Raw genomic sequence first — 14967 nt, 5'->3', positions numbered from 1 at the left:
ATTAAGGGATTGAAGACAAACAAGATGATTCTCTGCGCCAAAAGCCCATGTGGAAGTGAACAGCCATGTGCAGTGGTGCAAACCTAGCAAAAACACGACTTCTGGCTGCCAGGATGCACCCGTGTGAGAGTTCAAACCATTTTCATCTGCGGAAGTCTAATCAACTAAAGTCTACTAGCCCCAAGCCTGTGAACTGGCAAAATCATATACTAACTTGTGGGGCTTGGGGCACCATCATTAGTGAGGCTGAGCTGAAGGATCCTGAGGAAGTTCGAAGGGAAGGGAGATCAGTTTTGGGTGAGATGCAGTTTCTGTAATAAGACTAGAAATAGGATTTGGGTTTTGCCATGAAGCAAAGGCAGTTTAACAACTGGGTATCCGTAGTAACAGATGGGAGCAGCTCTGAGGGTATCTTGTAACAAAGCAATGGTTCAGGTCACAATGCCAGTTTAAAGTTGCTTGGAAAAAGACCTTGGAAAAAAATATTTCCTGTTAACTTTGCAGCTGGCTGAGTGTGTTTCTGCCAACCTGATAGGAGAGTTGTTTATTTTTGGTATTTTGATGTAGGGTCTCACTCTAGCCCACACTGACCTGCAATTATGAAGTCTCAGGGTGGCCTCAAACTCATGGTGATCCTACCTCTGGCTCCAGATGCTGGGATTGTGCCACCATGCCTGGTCTTAAAAAGAGTGCTTTCTAATGTTTGACGTTTCAGTTGCCAGCAGGATTTTTACTTTCCTACCAAACATTTTCCTCTCTTGATAAATGTAACCATACATTTTTTTAAAGGCATGTACCACCACACCTGGCTATAACACATACACAAAGAGATTTTTAAATTTTAACTATTTTGAGAGAGGCAGACAGAAGGAATAGCCAGTGTCAGAGCCTCTAGCCACTGCAAACCAACTCCAGATACATGTGCCCCCTTGTGCATCTGGCTTATGTGGGTACTGGGGCATACGCAGGCAAATGCCTAAACCACTAAGCTCTCTCTCCAGCCCATGACCATAATCTTTTAAAAATACTTATTTGGGGCTGGAGAGATGGCTTAGCGGTTAAGCGCTTGCCTGTGAAGCCTAAGGACCCCGGTTTGAGGCTCAATTCCCCAGGACCCACTTTAGCCAGATGCACAAGGGGGCGCATGCATCTGGAGTTCGTTTGCAGTGGCTGGAGGCCCTGGCACACCCATTCTCTCTCTCTCTCTCTCTCTCTGCCTTTCTCTCTCTGTTTGTTGCTCTCAAGTAAAAATGAACAAAAAAATAAATAAAAAAAATTGCTTATTTGCAAGTGGTTGGGGGCAGGGAGAAGGAAGAGAATAGCCATGCCAGGGAAAATACTCCAGATACTTGCACCTCTTTGTGCATCTGGCTTTACATGGGTACTGGGGCACTGAACTTGGTTCATTAGGTTTGGCCAGCAAGTGCCTTAACCATCAAGCCACCCCAAGCAAACTCCAGATGCACACACCACCCTGTGCATATGGCCTATGTGGGTACTGGGGAATTTAACCTGGGTCCTTAACCTTTGCAGGCAAGCACCCTAATCACTAAGCCATCTCTCCAGGCCCCATATTTATAAAGTAGTTTTTTTCTTTTTGGTTTCTTGAGGTAGGGTCTTGCTCTAGCCCAGGCTGACCTGGAATCACTATGTAGTCTCAGGGTGGCCTGGAACTCATGGCAATCCTCCTTCCTCTGCCTCCCAAGTACTAGGATTAACAGACTTTTTTTTTTTTTTTTTTTTAAAAGAGAGAGGGAATTGGTGCAGGGCTTCCAGCCACTGCAATCAAACTCCAAACTCCAGATGTGTGTGCCACCTTGTGCACATGTAAGACCCTGTGCTTGTATCACCTTGTGCATCTGGCTTACATGAGACCTGGGGAGTCAAATGTGGGTTCTCAGGCTACACAGGCCAGCGTTAATCACTAAACCTTCTCTCTTCTCTCCAGCCCGGTATTTTAGATTTTTTTTTTAAATTTTTATTTATTTATTTGAGAGCGACAGACACAGAGAGAAAGACAGATAGAGGGAGAGAGAGAGAGAGAATGGTCCAGCCCGATATTTTAAAAAATAAGAACATAATCTACATTCATCTGTCTTCCTCACAGGCAAGCTTTGATGGAATACCTCTGGGATTACCTTTGCTTTCTGGCAATCTAGTGACCTGCAGTATCTCAGACTATCCCCCAAATTACCCAACCAAAGCCCAAATTCAATTATATGTTCTACCAGCCTCTTATTGATACACTCCCCTAAAGAGTATGTTCTCTATTACTACAACAAACCCAGCATATTATAGGTATGTTCCTTGTTGTCTTGACTGGAAGGTCTTGAAAAAGTTGGCAACGTGATGGCCAGGTTAAGACCAGTACTGTTTTGTTGCCAGAACCCAACATTATGACATTTACCAGCACCTCTGTCTGTGGCTCACTGGGGAACACTACTAAGACTTCCTTCAAGACCTATGTGCTGAAGACCTGGCAATTCCAAAGGACAACTGACACAGGGCCAACTCCCTCTTACCGTGTGTCTGCACACTGTTTGATGATCTCCTATCTGACAATGGCTCAAGAAAACGTAAGAGCAATGTTGCTTGACTTCTGAATGCAGCCTACTCCTGAACATTTTGGAATCCAGCCAACATGCTATAAGGCATCCAGGAGACACAGACAAGCCAAGTGTAAAATGTGAATAGTTCTGGTCACCAGCTCTTTAGGTCTAGTCCTGACATCAAGTCACCTCAGTCCCACCACCACATGCAAAGGTGACGCCAGACAACTATAGCCCCAGCTGCTCAAGCGATCCCCAGCCTTTGGTTTTCCCAAATAAAGTCTTATTATTTTTTCCTGTGCTAGGTCTGAAACTTAGTGCCTTGTGACTCAGGCTGGTCTTGAACTCATAGCAATCCTGCTAACTCTGCTGGGTCCACTACTACGAGGAGTGAGGTGAATTCCTATTCAATAAGCAAGCACTGAGGATCTTTAATCCTATAAGGCTTTGGTTTTTAAATCTTTTTAAAAATATTTTATTTATTTACTTGACAGAGAAAAAGGAAGAGAGAGAGAGAGAATGGGCACGTCAGGGCCTCCAGCCACTGCAAATGAACTCCAGATGTGTGCGCCTGACTAACATGGGTCCTGGGGAATTGAACCTGGGTCCTTTGGCTTTGCAGGCAAACACCTTGACTGCTAAGCCATCCCTCCAGCCCTGATTTTTAAATCTTTTAAGTAAATTTATGTCATGTAAGCAAATTTAACAATTTCTTAAAAGAACATTTCAAAAACTTAGAAGAAGCAAAACTAAGTTTTATTTTCAAAGTCTAATTTTAATTCAGACTGAACAAACAAGCGGAAAAGTGAGGAAGCTAACTCCATATAAGCAGACACAGAGGCGCCAAGTGTAAGACAATGGCTTATTAACAACTATTTACATGCGTATTTACAAGCAACCCTTTTACACATAACTTTTACTTTTAGTTAGTTGGAAAAAAAGATTTGACAGTAGGTAAAAATATTACTTAAATAGGGCTGAGGTGGTACACTACAGTAAAAGTATTAGAAAAGTGACCCTCAAGGTATATGAATTATAAAGCAGATGAAAACGTGAATGACAAATATCTAGTAAAATTCTCTAGTAAAAAAGTCAATGCAACCCATGCTACAAAGGAAAACGAGAAAGCTGATAAAGCAGAATCATACACTAGGACTGAGGGCTACAGAGTTAGTCAGGTGAAACAAACAAAAAACAATTCTTGAACTGGAACAAATCTTCAATGAAGTCTTGGCTGTTGAGCTGGAGTTCTAATACCCCCCCCCCCCCCACATCCTGCTAATGTCATTTTAAAAGCCCTTGGTATCAAATAGCATCTACATGTGTAACTCAGTTGTTGATACATTCCAAGACCTTGGTGCTAAAGATTTTCATGATTGTGATTAATATTTGAGACATAAATGTCAAATTAAAATAAAAGCTATAATAGTCACATCTAAAAAGAATGCTACACTTTTGCATTAATAGGTATTTCCAGGCTAAGACTTTTTCCCTCAAAAAAAGGACAAACTAAACAATAAGCACCTAACCAGCTAGCAAAACTTACTTTCAACATTTATTTTAAAATCGACTTTATTGCAGCCAAAACAATGGAATTAACTGTACATAATAAACTATTTTATATATATATACATTTTAAGTTATAGGGAATAAAGTTTATTTTGGCAGATAGTGTTAAACAAAATTAAAGTTGCATACATTAGTAACATAACTCAACATCCTTAATTTGGTATAAGTGTAACACATTTCTTGCTTTCCCATGTTCTGCTAAATCACCATACCTAAACATTTACAAAACTGATAAACTCAAATTTAACTTTACTGTTTTCGCTTACGCTCTGATTCCAAACAAAACTTTTCATAAGCTTCTTCAATCTCTGGGTCCATCTCATCATCAATATCATCTAAGTATCTGTAAAAGAAATCAAACATGACTCATAAATTCAATGTTTTCCCAAGGAAAAAAATGGTAACTTTCCTTGACTGAACATAACACAGCCATACCTTTACAATGCATAAATGGTAGACCTCTGAAAAACAAATGTCTTAAAAACTTTTACACTGATTTCAAATCCCTGCACATGAAGTTAAGGTTCTGTTATACTTTTAGACATATAATTAACATAAGTGAATCAAGCTGAGTATGGTGGCACACACCTTTAATCCCCACATTTGGAGGCTGAGGTAGTAGGACTGCTGTGAGTTCAAGGCCAGCCTGGGGCTACAGACCAGAAACAAAACAAAACAAAAGTTAGCCAAAGGCTTGACACATATACTTGGGGTTTAAAATAGATATATCATGAATTTATACCATATTAACATAATTACATTATAATCAGAATATAATTTCAGAAATTCAACTTCAGTTGATGCTTTATTTTTCTCTGCTATGAATTCTGTTGGGCTATTCCCCCATTACTGTCTATGTGGAAACAGACCTCCGTAACAAAAAGCTACTTTTAGATCTTCCATTTCAGATCTACCTCCCCACCCCAAACTCCTAGGGACTTTAAGTGATCAAAGCACTGCAGCACAGCGGTGTACTCCACTCCTAGAAACACATCTTTAATTCCAGCACTAGGTAGGCAGACAGGAGGATCACTGTGAGTTCCAGGCCAGCCTGGGACCAGAGAGTGAGCTCCAGGTCAACCTGGGCTAGAATGAGAGCCCATCTTGAAGCAAACAAACAAAAAAGGATCTCTAGTTTGAGGCCAGCCTGGATTACAGACTGAGACTTTGCAACAAACAAATGAATAAAATAAAAAAATTTAATGGGGAGAAGGTAGTTAAGGACTATTTAAAGATTCAATAATACTTTTAAAAAAATACTTTATTTATTTATTTGAGAAAGAAAGAGAACGGGTGCACTGTAACCAGTGTAAACAAATTCCAGATGCATGCACCACCTTGTGCATCTGGCTTTACATGGGGTACTGGGAAATCAAACCTGGGTATGTTGGCTGTTCAGGCAAGCACCTTAACCACTAAGCCATCTCTCTCCAACCTAACACTTTGTTTTGTTTTGTAGCCCAACAGACAGGCTTTTTTTTTTTTTTTTTTTTTTTTTTTAAATGAGAGAATTGGTGCACCAGGGACTCCAGCCACTGCAACTGAACTACAGACATGTGTGCCCCTTGTGTGCATGTGTGACATTGTGTGCTTGCATCACTGTGTGTCTGCCTTACTTGGGATCTGGAGAGTAGAATGTGAGTCCTTAGGCTTTGCAAGCCAGTGCCTTAATCATTAAGTCATCTCTTCAGCCCCCAATACTTTGTTTTTAATACAGGGTCTTGCTATGTAGCACAAGCTAGCCTCAAACTTAGCATACTGCCCTATAGCCTCCCAAAGTGCTGATATTACAGTCATGCTACCACACCCAGCCATCTTTAAAAGGTGGGTATGGAGAAGAGACAGGAGTGTTTAGCACAGACACCTCTATCACACCTCCAAGCCTCAGGAACCATTGTGGAAGATGGTAGAGAGAATCCAAGAGCCAAAGGAAAGGGAAGACTGCTTTGCACTACTGTCTAGACAGAAAGGGGCCATGGCATTGATGACCTTACAACAACTGACACTACCTATCTAAGACCTGAGTAATACGAGGGGACAATCGTGACATCAAGATAGCACAGGGACTAGACAGAAAGGAGGGATTCAGTGGAGGAGGAACAAAGACGATCAAGGTATATTGTGTACATGTAATGGAGGTTGAAAATAAGAAGTTAAAAAATGGGTACTATTGTTTTCTCACTTTAGAGGTTAAAAACAAAACAAAAAAGCTAGGCGTGTTGGGAAATGCTTCTAATCCCAGCACTCAGGAGGCATAGGCAGGCAGATTGTTATGAGTTCGAGGCCACCCTGAGACTACAGAGTGAATTCCAGGTTAGCCTGGGCTAGCGTGAGACCCTATCTCAAAAAAGCAAAGACAATGGGAGGTTTAATAAACTTTGATCAAGTATGTTGCAGGTATAGAATGTGACTCCAGACCTTTTGCCTTTCCTATCCTCTTCCCACACCAACGTTGTCTATGTGTCCTCCCAGTCTCACTCCCCGTCCCCTCAAGTCTTTTAACCTACAGCTGTGACCAGAGTACTCCAGTAACTTGCCAACTGGTGCTGGGTCTTTGTTGTTGTTGTTGTTCCTTCACCATTTCTAGTACAAAGTGTTGTGCTGCAATAACCATGTACTCATTAGGCCACAGAATATTATGCTTATTGGTTGTAACTTTAGAGAACAACCTGAAGTTCAGTGTCTACAATGGCTGTTGATTTCCAATAGACCCAACAATTATGAACTGCCTGCATCCAAATCCTTCCATGGTTCTATTAAGCTAGTATGTAAAAGTATGGCAACATTGAAATCTAGATCCCAAATACACACTAAAATAAAGGCAGCTTATTTTACTTTTTCCATGTAGAATATACAGGAGATGAGATTTAATAAAAGATTAAGGTCTCCCCATACCTCCTAACTAGAAGGACAGAACTTAAGTAGTTTATCCATATGCACAGCACTGTTAACAGAGAACAGCGTGTTACATGCTCCACCAACCCAACTCCATACAAGTCGTTTCCTTTCTCAACTGCTCCCTACTCCTTTTTCCCTTCAAGACAGGGTCTCACATTGGCCAAGTTGGCCTTACATACCTGACATCTCGCACCTCTTCCACCTGATGCTTTATTACAAGTGCACACTACCATGCCTATTGTATCGATAAACAGACACAGAAGTTGCCTGAGCTCTTAAAGTGCAATTAGGCTGTTTTAAAAGGTTTTTCCTTAACTAGATTTTCAGTATGTGTTTGAACTTTTAAATTCTACCCCTCCATATAGCATACTACACCAGCACGGGGTCACATTATCCTCCTTCCATGACTCTTTTTCTAGTCTCCTCTGCACCTAAAACCTGGTCACAGAAGCTTCACCAAGAAAACTAGGAATTAAATAGAACTTACGGATCACCAGCCCCTGATAAATCTGTTCCATTTTCTTCATAATCTGGAAAAAAGTCCTCTCTTTCAAGTAACTCTTGGTATTTCTCTTGGTAATCTATGAGACAACACAGGAAAAAAACAAAGAAAAACAAAAGTAAACGCTGAAGAACAAAATCATGAGATGACTAGCCGTTGCCCCTGACAATCTGCAGCAATAGGACTCTTCATTTTAAGTAGGCCAAGGTATAAATATCAGTAAGCCATCAATGATGTAAAAATAGTTTCCATAAAACATACTTTGTCTTGTTTTGCCCCTACGCATGTCCACTTCAGCCTGTGGTAACTGGAACTCTAAGCGCCTCCAGGTAAGACAGATCTGTCTTAGCAGAAGTAGAAAGATTCAGAGCAAAGTAAGGGTAAGTGAGTGGACCTGCTGTAGACAGACAAGACCTCCATGGACAGTGTGCAGCAAAAGGAGGCAGCCCATTATCAATGAGGAGGAATGAGTCAGTTACCTGATGCTGAGATAGTACTATGAAAAATATATATATTTTTTTTTTGATTTTTCGAGGTAGGGTCTCACTGTAGCCCAGGCTGACCTGGAATTCACTATGGAGTCTCAGGGTGGCCTCGAACTCATGGCGATCCTCCTACCTCTGCCTCCCGAGTGCTGGGATTAAAGGCGTGCGCCACCACGCCCGGCTTATGAAAAATATTTCAAGGGCATATGCAAGACCTAATTATGAAAAGCATCTAAACAAGATTTTTAGATGAAAATGAAATATGTGGGGCTGAGGATATGATTCAGTGGTTAAAGGCACTTGCATGCAAAGCCTGTTGTCCCAGGTTCAATCCTCTAGTACCCACGTAAAGCCAGATAAACGAAGTGATGCATGCATCTGGACTTTGTTGCAGTGGTAAGAGGCCCTAGTGTAGCCACTTGCTCTCTCTACTAACCAATAAACAAACTAATGAAAGTGGTTAAGTAAAATCACAGCACAAACAAGACCGATACATTTTGTTTACATTATAACTCAGAACCATGTATACAAGAAAATGTTATAAACAAAATGGATAAAAGGCCACAGAATGGGAGGAGATAAAAACCTTAGCTGATCAAGAACACCTGTTTTGTAGAGAGGAACTACAACTCAGTAAAAGTGATTAAGCAAGAATATGGAGAAAGTACCAACAAAAAATTCTCAAAGGAAAAATCCAAAAGGTTAACAAAGGAAAAAATTCAGAGTTTCACAAAACCAGGCCTACCAAAACAAAAAACAAACAAACAAAACCCCAAAAAACGAAAACAAGTATTATCAGGAATGAAGAGCAGGGCTGGAGAGACGGCTCAGCATCTAAGCTGTTTGCCGGCAAGACCCAACAGCCGGAATTCCACTCCCCAGCACCTACGCGAAACCAGAATCCCACGAGGTCCACGCATGGGGGTTCATTTGCAGTGGCTCAAGGCCCTGGTGCTCCCCTTCTGTGTGTCTGTCTATCTCTCTCTCTACTGGCAAATAAATAAAAATACTTTTAAAATTCTTTTTAAAGAAAGCATGAGAAGACTTTCTAAGTTTCTGGTGGGAGTGTTAAATGGCATGGTCACGTTGGAAAGCGGCTGAAGACACTTAATGTCCGGAACCTAATTCCACTTCCTCACCCTAAAGAGGCTCCTCTGCACTAGAGACACAGGACACTTACTGCCTGCTACTCTGAGAAGACAAACTGAAACATCTCAACATTATCTGGTTGGGGTTTGTACCAAATGGGAAGAGTTTCTCTTACACTAAAATCCCATCTATTACAATTTACAAAGGTCTCCTTTTGGGAAGGTATACAGAGATTTGGGTTTTAATTGACTCACTAAGTGCTAATAACCCTGTGATTACAGCACCTATAAGCATTAACTTATATTAATTATAAGTTGCCTTCTACGTAGTGACTTAGAACCATCTTTGCCTTCCATCCTAATCACCTGAATGTTTAAAACAATGAAAACAAACCACTAAGAGGAAATATTAAAAAAATATACATAGCTGCACTTGCTGGGTGGTGGCCCACGCCTTTAATCCTGGCACAGGTAGAAGGATCGCTGTGAGTTCAAGGCCACCTTGAGACTACATAGTGAATTCCAGGTCAGCCTGGGCTAGAGTGAGACCCTACCTCGAAAAACCAAAAAAAAAGCTGCACTTGATCAAGGGATTCTTCAAATCCTTGACTGCCAGCCTGACCAGACAATATAGGTAAGTGATCATTATAGAGAATATTCAATATATAACAATCCCTTTGCCCTAGAAATTTAGCTTTTTAATTTATTTAAGGGTGACAGTCAGAGATAAAGAGGCAGAGAGAAAATGAATGGGTGCACCAGGGCCTCCAGCCACTGCAAATGAACTCCAGACGCGTGCGCCCCCTTGTGCATCTGGCTAACGTGGGTCCTGGGGAATTGAGCCTCGAACTGGGATCCTTTCGCTTCACAGGCAAGAGCTTAACCTCTAAGCCATCTCTCCAGCCCTGTCCTAGAACTTTAGGATGTATAGAACACATCGAAAAGCTAAAATTTTGTACCAGTGAGAATTGACTTTATGTAAATTGCTACTTCCAAAAACAAGAGGCCAAAAGAATAGCTGAGAGAAAGCATACCTGGATCAGCTGCAGTGAAAGGGACACCATCAGACGTGTAAAATGTCGGTTCATTCTAAGATGAATCAAAGTGATAAAAACAGGCAGTCACTGCAAAATACTTTAGGACAGCCTAGTTAATATCAAGTATCCAAGAACATGCATAGTTTTTAAGATTTCTACTCTATCGTCTTGCCTTAATTCTGACCCTAAGTGCTTGTCCCATTTCCAGTGAACTGTGATTAAGTGCTGACTCATCTTAAACTTTGTTTTCCTCCTACCCTACCAATTCTTTAAGAATCTCCAAGATTGAGTTGTGGGCACTTTCTTTTACACTTGCCGTGTTTGATGTCAGGGAAGCTGCAGGACATCTTGTCCTCATACCCATTTTCACTTTCTATTTTACTGTGCTACTGAAGGCAAAGTGAGACCCGAGACACGGGCCTTTGGCTGAGCTCCATGCTGACTCCAGCCCCAGCCCATCACTCTTTCTTGATGCTTGAAGGTCTTTCTCTCATCTACCCTTTCACTGGAGGCTCCCACGCCGCCTAAGCCAGTGTTAATCGGCATTGGATTATGAGAAATGCTTTATGTAACTTATGTAAAATACTGAATTCAAGCAAAAAGTGAAACTTAAAATGCAAACACGGGCTTACCATAAAGTAGTTAGGGTCGTTTTCAGGTGTGGCTTCTCTGTATGTTGAAGTTGCGTGGACCCTACCCCAGTTACTTGACCGGAGCTCGACAAGCTTCAAGAGCATCTGTTTTACATCTCTGCAGACAAAAATAAAAATAAATATATACCCACTGTAAATGTTGTCAGGCTCTAAAATACTACTTAGTGGACTTCAAAAACCATGATTCAGTTTGATATGTATATTCATTGCTTTAATTGTCTAACATTTCATGTGATATAAAATCCTGAACTTCAAATGCAGCTGAGCAAGTTCAGACTGCCATATCTTTATCAGTTACTATGATGAAGCACAGATTAAAAACAACCCCAAATCGAGACTGAGATCTACTGATTTCTTTTCCTACCTGCTGCAGTTTGCATCTAGGACAACATTTTCAATTCTCTGAATAATTTCTTGCATATCAGATTTTCCCTTTTCTTTCCAAGTATCTTCTAAAACTGACCCTGTCAACTAAAAAAGCAGGTGTCAGTAACATAAAGAATGCAATTGGGTAGATATTCTAAAAAAGGCACTAATGATTCTTGAATTACATGAATTAAATGATTAAGCATTGGCAATTAATTTCTGCTTACTGGCTAATATTCAAAGACCTCTATATCTTTATGCTTTCTTTGACTGAGTCACAAATGTAATTAACTATAGAACCTTAGTGATGGAGTTCATGTTAATGATTATTTTATCTCCTCTATATGACTAAGACAGCCTGTATTTTAGTATACTTGTTACCTTTGAAATATACAACCGAAGGGCAGGGAGTAGTGGCGCACATCTTTAATCCCAGACTCGGGAAGCAGAGTTGGAGAATAGCTGTGAGTTCAAGGCCACCCTGAGACTACATAGTGAATTCCAGGTCAGCCTGGGCTAGAGTGAGACCCTACCTTGCAAACCCAAACCAAACCAAAGAACAAAAACGAAAAAAGATAACAAATATGCAACAAAAGAAAAATGAAAGTATACAATATAGAACTTTGAACTTAAGGAAAAAAAAAAAACTTCCACCAAAAAAAAAAAAAGTTAAGGTTTCACAAATATAACTAAATGCTTACCTTTACAACTGATCTGCCAAATACAGGGTGAAATGAGGTGTCTTTTTCTTTTCTTTTCTTTTTTTTTTTGGTTTTTAGAGGTAGGGTCTCACTCTAGCCCAGGCTGACCTGGAATTCACTATGTATTCTCAGGCTGGCCTTGAACTCACAGTGATCCTCCTACCTCTGCCTCCCGAGTGCTGGGATTAAAGGCGTGCGACACCATACCCGGCTGAGGTTTCTATTTTTATTCATCTATGACAAAACTAAAACTGAAACTGGTATTTACCACTAATAAATGTGGAAAAAGAAGTGTACTGATGCACTGTTGGTGAGAGCATGGTCTGCTTCAGCATTTGGAAGGAAACTTTGATGAAGCTGTCAATAGAAGATATTCACGAGGGGCTGGAGAAATGGCTTAGTGGTTAAGCGCTTGCCTATGAAGCCTAAGGACCCTGGTTTGAGGCTTGGTTCCCCAGGACCCACGTTAGCTACATGCACAAGAGGGCACACATGTCTGGAGTTCGTTTGCAGTGGCTGGAGGCCCTGACACGCCCATTCTCTCTCTCTCTCTATCTGTCTCTTTCTCTGTTGCTTTCAAATAAATAAATGAACAAAAAAATTAAAAAAATAAATACATGGAAATATTTTTCTAAAAAAAGATATTCATGAGTACTGTACTCCAAATCCAAATAAAATGTCAACTTTTTTGTGGGTAAGGTATGTCATGTTTGGGTCCCTCTAGCCCAGGCTGTCCTGGAACTCACTCTAGTTCCACAAGGCTGGCCTCAAGCTCACAATAATCCCCCTACCTAAGTCTTCCAAGTGCTGGGATTAAAGGTGGCCACCACCATGCCTGGCAAAATGTCAACTTAAAAGGGAGAGAGACTGGGCACAACAGGGTCTCTTTGCCACTGCAAATAAAACTCCAGATGCATGTACCATTTTCTGTATCTGGCTTTATTATTTGGGTAATGGGGAATCAAACTTGGAATGTCAGGCTTTGTAAGGACGTGCCTTTAACCACTGAGCCATCTCTCCCAACCCAAATGTCAACTTTATTTATTTATTTGCAAGCACAGAGAGACAGAAAAAAAAAAAAGAGAGAGAGATAGAGAATGGGTGCACCACAGCCTTCAGCTACTGCAAACAAAATCCAGATACATGGGCCACTTTGTGCACCTGGCTTTATGTGGATACTGGGGAATTAAGCCTGGGTAATTAGGCTTTGCAGACAAGTGCCTTAACTGCTAAATCATCTTTCCAGGACTCCAAATGTCAACTTTTAACTGTAATATCTTTTTTTTAAAAATTATTTTTATTTATTTGAGAGGGAAAGAGGCAAAGAGAAAGAGCGAGAGAATGGGCACACCAGGGCTTCCAGCCATAGCAAATGAACTCCAGATGCATGTGCCATCTAGTACATCTGGCTTACTGGGTCCTGGGGAACCAAACCAAAGACATTTGGCTTTGCAGGCAAGTGCCTTAAGTGTTAAGCCATCTTTCCAGCCCAACTTTAATATCTTAATCTTGAATTCAATTGTGTATTACACATACCTTCCTTCATCTAATTTGCAAAATAAATGGGTGAAAGTTAAATTTAAAAAGGAAAAAAGTTAAACTGACCTTTAGTAATTTTACCGCACAAATTAAGTTGTCATCCATAGGGTTAGAGAAGAGAGCATTCAGCAATTCTCGTAAACCAACTTGAAGAATATCTGCTCTTGTTACCTGTCCATTTGTTCCTTTGATCTTGTAGACAAAAGAAAATTAAACACAGTAATATCCACATTTGACACAGATATATAAAAATTGTCTAACAAGATGGTGGCAAAATAAGAATTTCAGGAAAATTTAAGTCCATTTTGGTACTACTACTTCCTGAAGTGGGCTCTAATTGAAGATAGTACTTTTTTAAATAACAAAACAATTCTATTCTGCTTTTACACAATTAAAAAAAATCTTTTTACATGAACAGTTTACAAATCTTCTTACCTACCGGAGAAATTACGCCTTGTTTTTCATTCTCCACAGATCTACTAGCAACATCACTTCCACAAAAGAAACGCTACATGCCATTGTTAATTTAAGGTGCATTTATATTGGTGTTCTCCTTTTACCATACATAAAAGCCAGACTGAAACAGTTAATTGGTTAAAAAGAAAGATAATTTAGCAATGGAACCGGGTATAATGGCTCATGCCTACAAGATGCACATTATATGCAGGATTACCGTGTTCAATTAAACAACCAAAAAAAGAATACCCAAATACCATTCTTAGGGACTGGGATGATGCTGGTTAAAAAGCACAAAATGGCAGCCAGAAGGAGCAAGTTCAAGACACCTGCTGTCTGTCATCAGGATGACAGTGACCAACAAGTTATTGCACTCAAAAACTATATATTTTAGGTGTTCCTATAAGAATACATACAAGGCGATGCACATGTTGAATAGCTGGATTTAGACATTCCAGGGCATAGCTATGGAAATACACTCATCCCAAGTTACTTTGCTGTGTTAGAGAACTAATCTGGGTGGGTTGGGTGTGGTTCTAGTCTCACTCCTCTGCTAAAATCTCTGATCCGCAGAGTGACTTGCTTTGAGCTGCCATCTGGAGTCAACATACTAATGTATTAAAAATTCATGACAACAGGACCCAAAAGGCATCACTTCTTATCTCATCAAAGTGAAAACAATTGCTTCCTAGAAGAACTTTTTTTTAGGGAGAGAGAGAGAGAGAATTGGCACGCCAGGGCCTCTAAGACTGACTGCAATCAAACCCCAGACACTTGCGCCACCTAGTGGGCGCACGAAACCTTGTGCTTGCCTCATTTTTGTGCGTTTGGCTAATGTGGGATCTGGAGAGTGGAAAACAGAATTTTTGTTTTCTTTTGCTTTTGAGGCAGGGTCTTGCTCTAGCCCAGGCTGACCTGGAGTTCACTATCTAGTCCCTGGGTGGCCTCAAACTCACAGCAATCCTCCTACCTCTGCCTGCTGAGTGCTGGGATTAAATGCGTGTGCCACCATTCCTGGCTAAGAACTGAACTTTTTTTCTTTAAATATTTTATTCATTTTTATTTATTTATTTGAGAGTGACAGAAAGAGGCAGATAGAAAGAGAGAGAATGGGCGTGCCAGGG

The 14967-nt window shown here is 40.6% G+C and overlaps 1 protein-coding gene across 1 annotated transcript in view; it reads right to left on the bottom strand.

The window, feature by feature from the left end:
- Positions 1-3283: 3283 nt before the first annotated feature.
- The window catches only part of Paip1 (poly(A) binding protein interacting protein 1), a 29118-nt gene continuing 17434 nt past the window's right edge, over positions 3284-14967 (bottom strand). The window contains exons 6-11 of the mRNA XM_045139057.1: positions 13454-13579; positions 11146-11252; positions 10761-10878; positions 10126-10180; positions 7504-7597; positions 3284-4461 (exon numbers count right to left, since the gene is read on the bottom strand). Coding sequence (XP_044994992.1) covers positions 4368-4461; positions 7504-7597; positions 10126-10180; positions 10761-10878; positions 11146-11252; positions 13454-13579 — 594 coding nt within the window. The 3' untranslated portion in view covers positions 3284-4367. The remainder of the gene's footprint in view (positions 4462-7503; positions 7598-10125; positions 10181-10760; positions 10879-11145; positions 11253-13453; positions 13580-14967) is intronic.

This window comes from Jaculus jaculus, chromosome 20 (assembly GCF_020740685.1).
Source record: "Jaculus jaculus isolate mJacJac1 chromosome 20, mJacJac1.mat.Y.cur, whole genome shotgun sequence".
Taxonomy (NCBI): Eukaryota; Metazoa; Chordata; class Mammalia; order Rodentia; family Dipodidae; genus Jaculus; species Jaculus jaculus.
The sequence above is the reverse complement of the archived record's forward strand: the minus strand, read 5'-3'. Positions and strand labels throughout refer to the sequence as shown.